General features: G+C 42.9%; 1 protein-coding gene across 6 annotated transcripts in view; it reads left to right on the forward strand.

The window, feature by feature from the left end:
- The window catches only part of DMRT1 (doublesex and mab-3 related transcription factor 1), an 83,628-nt gene extending 78,682 nt beyond the window's left edge, over positions 1-4,946 (forward strand). For 4 of the 6 annotated variants that reach the window (XM_084834392.1, XM_084834390.1, XM_084834391.1 and 1 more), the window contains one exon: positions 3,466-4,946. In XM_084834392.1, coding sequence (XP_084690518.1) covers positions 3,466-3,620 — 155 coding nt within the window. In that variant the 3' untranslated portion in view covers positions 3,621-4,946. The remainder of the gene's footprint in view (positions 1-3,465) is intronic. The other 2 variants (XM_084834395.1, XM_084834393.1) reach the window with 2 other exon arrangements.
- The last annotated feature ends 1,054 nt before the right edge of the window (positions 4,947-6,000 follow it).

Here is a 6,000-nt window from a genome sequence, read left to right on the forward strand (position 1 = left end):
AATTGTTTAATACTTCATTTTGATCTTCTGCTTTTTATTTTTATGGTGACTGAGCATTTATTTTTGTTATAGTTTTATTCCTGCTTTTTTTCCCTCTCAGTTAACCTACCCTTTGCCTAGCATGTTCTACAGTGGTTTGGTCCTAGGTCCACGGCCGGTTTATTTAAGCCGTGGTGGGTTGTGGTGTGTGCTGCTGGCCATTTTGAATATTCAGTCCCCAGTGGGGGGTTGACACGATTTGCATGTTGTCCAAACCCAGGCAGCATGGCTTGCTGGAGGCAGAAACAATCTTCCAGTAACCCCATAACAGGCAAGGGGTTATTGGCGAGTTGTTTCCCCCTCCCAACAAGTCATGCCGCCCAGGTTTGGATGACACGACAAGCTGTGGCTGGGGCTTGAATAGGCAACCTGGTGCCTGTGGGCACAGTGGCTCATTGTGACATAAATAAGCCATGGTGGGCTGTGGTGATCATGTAAACCAGGTCACTGTCTGCATGGTACCTCAATAAAAGTTGCTTCACCCTGCTGCATAGCAAAGCTGACCAGGGCCTCCTCCGCTAGCACAGTAATATGTGCAGATATCCTCTCATGACTACCCTGCATCACATCGGTCCTTCCTATCTTGCAGGGATGCAGAACCAGAATCAGGTAGGAGGCCAAGTTACCCCCCACCAAGCCCTCCGTGGACAAGATGGCATTAGTGGGTGTGGCCACATCCCTGCCATATCAGTACGGACAGCTGCTGACATGTGGAAATTTTCCCACATTTCCTTGTTGGTCCCACCCATGGCAGAATGGTAGGAGTCCAGAAGCTGACAATAGCTGCTTAGTCAACTATGATTGGTGGTGGTCTGTTATTGTATTTATTTATTGTCATTATTATAGTTATTACTATTACCGAGATAACACAAGACTGCCACAGACTCCTTCCTCTGATACCCGCAGACCATCACTTTTCACCAGCTGTTGGGGAAGCAAGAGGAACCTAAACAGCTTCTCCTCCTCTCCAGTGGCTAGTGCAAAGTGATAGAAAAGATTCCTTCGCTGACACTCCAGAGGACTTGGGAGAGGACCAGGGTCTCATCTCGCTTTGCGCTGGGCTTTGGAGAAAGCAGAATCAGTGCATGTCCCTCTGTCTGCTCCTTCTTTGCCAGAGGCCAGCACAGAGTGAGAGACCAGCCCTGCCCCTAAAACCCGCCCCCTGTTCTCTGTGAAAAACAGAGAACCTGAGGGGACAGAGTCTTCCCTCTTGTACCTGGCCCAGTGTGAGAGACCCTTCCGCCCTTCTGAGTTCTCTGCAGCTTGCAGGATGCTCAGAAGAGGAGAAAGGATCTCTTCTGCTTTTTATTTTTATGGAGACTGAGCATTTCCTTTTATTGTAGTTTTATTCCTCCTTTATTTTTTCTTCTGGTTAATCTACCCTTTGCCTAGCACCAGTTCTACAGTGGTTTGGTCCTAGGTCCACAGCTGGTTCACACGATCACCACAACCTATTGTGGCTTATTTAAGCCACAGTGGGTTGTGGTGTTTGCCGGCAGACATTTTGAATATTCAGCCCTCTGTGCTAGACATCGGGGGAAGCGCCAGTTGTTATATGGGGGTGGGGGGAGAGTTGACCCTGGCAACTGGATGTGAGGACTTCTGGGGAATGGCTTTGTGGCAGCCACCTCATGAGCAGGGTTATGTGCAAAACAGATCACTGGGCTCAAACCTGTGGCCACTGGTGCTGCTGTATACACTCCCATAGCTTTCTTCAGGGTTTGGTTATGCATCTGTTCTTGTGCATAAGTTAATTTTAAAAAATTGTATTTGTCCATTTTGTATTTTACGTTATGTTTTTCAATAATCCTCCTTTTGAAATTAAAAGGGCAGGGTAGAATGTAAATAATAAAATTCTAAGCCTTAAGCATGCAAATAATCCTGTTGATATTAGTGGGAAGAATCACATTAGTTTGCTTTTGGTTACGTTATTCAAATATGCCTTGCAGCTATAACTTTGAGAAGAGGTTTTGTTTTGTTTTGCACAAAATTCAGTCAACTCATTGTTCCCATACCACCTTGAAGGGGAGGTGTGGACAGTTACTGGGTGAGAGTCAGATTATCTCCCAAATGTTGTCAGTTTTTTTTTTCTGTGACTTGTAAATTGTAATAGCTACTGTGCGAGAAGTGGAAAGTTCAGTAGGTGTGGCCTTCTTATCCTGCCCATGCAATGATGGCAAAAGCTTCATCTGCTGAATGTCTTCCTGTCATGCAAGTGTTACAGTCATAGGAGCCCTGCTTGGGGGTGGTGGGGAGTGATGGTCCTCCCCTCTTCAGTTCATTGTTTGTGGATGAATATGGATGGATTAGTTGGACTAGGAGGCAACACGTGTGTATATATAATATATTTCCGGCTTCGTTGATAGGATGGGGGGATGGGCCGATAATTCTGTATATACTAATTGCAAACACATTCTCCAAGTAGTCATTATGTAGCCAAAACAACACCAGCCATGCACAAGCGGGGACCCTAAAACCCTAATGCAAGCTGACTGTTGGAGAGGGGGGAAACGGAAAACCATGGGGGGCAGGGAAGTGGAATGGAGCAGCCTTCCCCATACTGGGGTCCAGTTGGAGAAGGTAGCTATAAATATCCTGAAAGAAGGCATAGCAGGCCTGCTGGAACCCAGAACAGAACACTCCACACAGTAACATTTTGTTACAGTCACACTTTTTGAACTTGTTTTTCACAAAGGTTTTGCAGCCAGCTCCCAGTATCAAGCTTCCTTCTTGTCTGCATGCCTGACGTCTGCAGTGACTAAATGAAGGTTTCTTGTAAACATTGGCAGTAGGTTGCTGCCACTGAAGAAGATGGAGACTAGACTCCCAATGAGAGACTGACTGCTTGTACACTGATGCCTTTGGATCTGGCACTGGTGCTATGCAGAACTATTTGCTCCTGTTGCCAGGAGTACTGGGGGAAATACCAGTTGTGTGTGCCTGAGACAATGATTTTTGGTGACCCACCTTCACCAAACTTCACCAGTCTTCAGTTACAATTGTTTGCGTACTGGCTCCCTGATCCAGAGATCTGGCAATGAGTAGCGGTCATGGGCTGCCTCCCTTGCCAAATGTATATTCCAATGGGAGTTGAAAAGGGGGCATCTCATGTATGTCTCCCTGTCCAATTGGGAAGATTCCACGAGTGTATTAACAGTTACTTGTAGATCTCTAGACGGGGACCAAATGTGCAACTAGAGATGCATGATGTACAGTTCCCCTTTTTGCCAGCAGCAGTTTCTTTTGCATGCACTGGGGATAGAAGCATATATGGGAATGCAATGGGTCAAAGAGAAAAACTGGTTATGTACTGTGGCCTGATGCCACCATGCCTTTGGGTGCATATGTGTAAGTAGGGCCTAATCGAGATGACTTAACTTGGTATTCCCTTTCTTCTTTCTCCCCTTTTATCCATTGCCTCCTCAGTATTTTCACCACCCAGTAGTCAGGATTCTGGCTTGGTTTCCCTTTCCAGCAGCTCTCCCATCAGCAATGAAAGCACCAAAGCTGTCTTGGAATGCGAGTCAACCTCTGATTCCGGTTCATTCACTGTTCATTCTGTCATGGAAGATGGTGAATAAGCAACGTTAAAGAAAGTCCTCTTGTGCCAGCCTTGAAGAAGTGCCTTCTTGTTCAGTTGTGTTGGTCTGTTTTGTGATGACTGATGCTGAAGTAACTGTTGAGAAAATGTTGAGTTATTCCCTTGAGTTATTCCCTTGAGCACACCACAACTTGCAACCTTAGTTTAAGGACCAGAGCAATACTGGCTGCTCTGACTATTTTAAGTGTTTTCCCTGAGGGGCCACTGAATGAGGATTACTGGATATGAGCCTAGTATAAATATCGCTATAACACTCTTGGCAGTATAGAAATGTAGTTAAATAAATACTTTGCAGATAACATGTAATCAAAGTTAGATGAATGCCTAAGATACTTGGATTTGCTTATATAAGACTTCTACAGCACAAGTTTGTTTAGTTAATTCTTTAGGAGTGTTCAAAAGCAAGATAATTTTTTTAAAAGCTTTTGGCGTGACAAAGATTTTAGAAATTGGCATAAAGGTTTATAACTTCGTTGCAACACAAAAAAATCACATTTTTAAAAAGGTGCTACAACAGAATAAATAATGCTAATGAGATGTAAGGTTCTACATTTTTACAACCCCCTGCTGCTTCCCCCCCCCCTTTTCATAGTATGCAAAAATAGAAAAATGTTTAAGCAAGAATTGTATTTTTTTAAACTGTGATGGGTTACCTTGGTGGTTTTGTTTTTATGCAAGATGCGAGATGCTAGATTTTGACCAGATGTCTTCAGCTACCAGCATAAAATTAACATAAATTTGGTATTTTACACGTTAACCTATTTGCTACAATCTTGGTTTCAAGTAAAGACCGCCTTTTAAAAGTTATTACAGATCTTTTCAGTATTTTGTTAAAAATTGCTTAGTATGTACTTTTCCTTGGGTTACAGAAACCAACCTGAAATGAAACTAGTCTTAAAAAAATTCATTGTTCTCTGTAGTTGCAGCAGTACCTGAAATAAAAATGTTATTGATGACCAAATTTTCTTGTGTGTATAGTTGGTGAGCTGTATTAAACAGGAAAAAAAGAAATTACTTGTATTTTCTTCACTCTGTGCTTTGAAAACATCTATTTGATTTCGCCCCCATCTGTTGTAATCAATAACCTGACCATCTTGTTTTTTATTAAATGCACTTACTCTTAATTTCATCCACCAGTGGTTTTAGAGAGAATAATGTGGAGTTACCTATATGGGTTTGACATTATAAATCACTTCTTGGGGCTGAATCGTATAGTGGTATCGATTGATCCTGATATATCACAGAAATTTACTGTCACTTCTGTTTTCAATTAAAGATACAATCAGTCAGATAATGACTTAATTGGATTTTACAGAAGATTGAGTTTTATTGCCCAGTGCTTTACGAGTTTAGTTAAGGAAGATCATTTTATCACACTTGTCAGCCCCTGCTACTGCAGTTGGGTGTCCTTCTGCTGCTGCTTGCTGCTGTTGCCATTGTGACAGGCGCATGGTTGGAGCAGAGGGCAGGTAAAGAATCATATCAGGATGAGGACGCTGTACTGTGCAGTAAAAGAGGCAATTGTGGCCAGAGGGATAGGACTCACTCCTCCCTCCACCCCGTAATTTCTAAATTGTTGTTGAAATATAGTTATATAATTTCTTGAAGAGACTTGCAACTTGTTTCCTGCCCTCTCCTTCTCTCCCCACCCCAAAATAGGTAGCAGACCAATGGATATTTTGAGGGGGGGGGGGATTGTGTCTACTGTGTGCCAGTTGAACATCAGCGAGGAGTAGGAGGGGGAACTTGACACACATGTCCTGCGCTGCACTGAACAGGCAGTGTTCTTTATCTCAGCAAGATTTTGCATGTCTAGGTGAGATTGTGTGTCTGGTCTTTAGTACATTTCCAGAGCTTCCCAGCTGCATAAGTGAGCTTGGGCTTAGCCTTGGAAGGGTGGCCATTTTGCTGTTAGTAACAAATTGAATGGGCAGGAGGGGAGAATTGAAATGTACACAACATATCTTCACCACCAAGTAAATCTGTGTGGAGTCCTTCCAATGTATGTTTTCTCAAGATGTTTGGTGTTTCTACATAATTCGAAAAGATTAAGTTTTAGATACATTCCAAACTCATGAAATTCTGTCCAGTCCAATACATAAATGCCTCTTAAGCAAGGATACTATTATTCTCTTAACCCATTTTGTCAAAGATGCCCCTTCTTTATTTTAGCAAAGCTCCCTCTAATCCAGCCATTGGAGACCAAGTTATTCTTTATATCTGTTTGTATATATGCAAACTGCTACATATTACTTAAGGTGGTCATTACCTGTAAAGCAGGTAATTAGGCTGCCATTTTACAAATGGAGAAACTGAGGCTAACGACATACAGCGCTATCCAAATGAGAGGGGTTTTTGTT

Source organism: Heloderma suspectum, chromosome 2, assembly GCF_057233095.1.
Source record: "Heloderma suspectum isolate Gila_16-S chromosome 2, 16-S_ref, whole genome shotgun sequence".
Lineage (NCBI taxonomy): Eukaryota > Metazoa > Chordata > Lepidosauria > Squamata > Helodermatidae > Heloderma > Heloderma suspectum.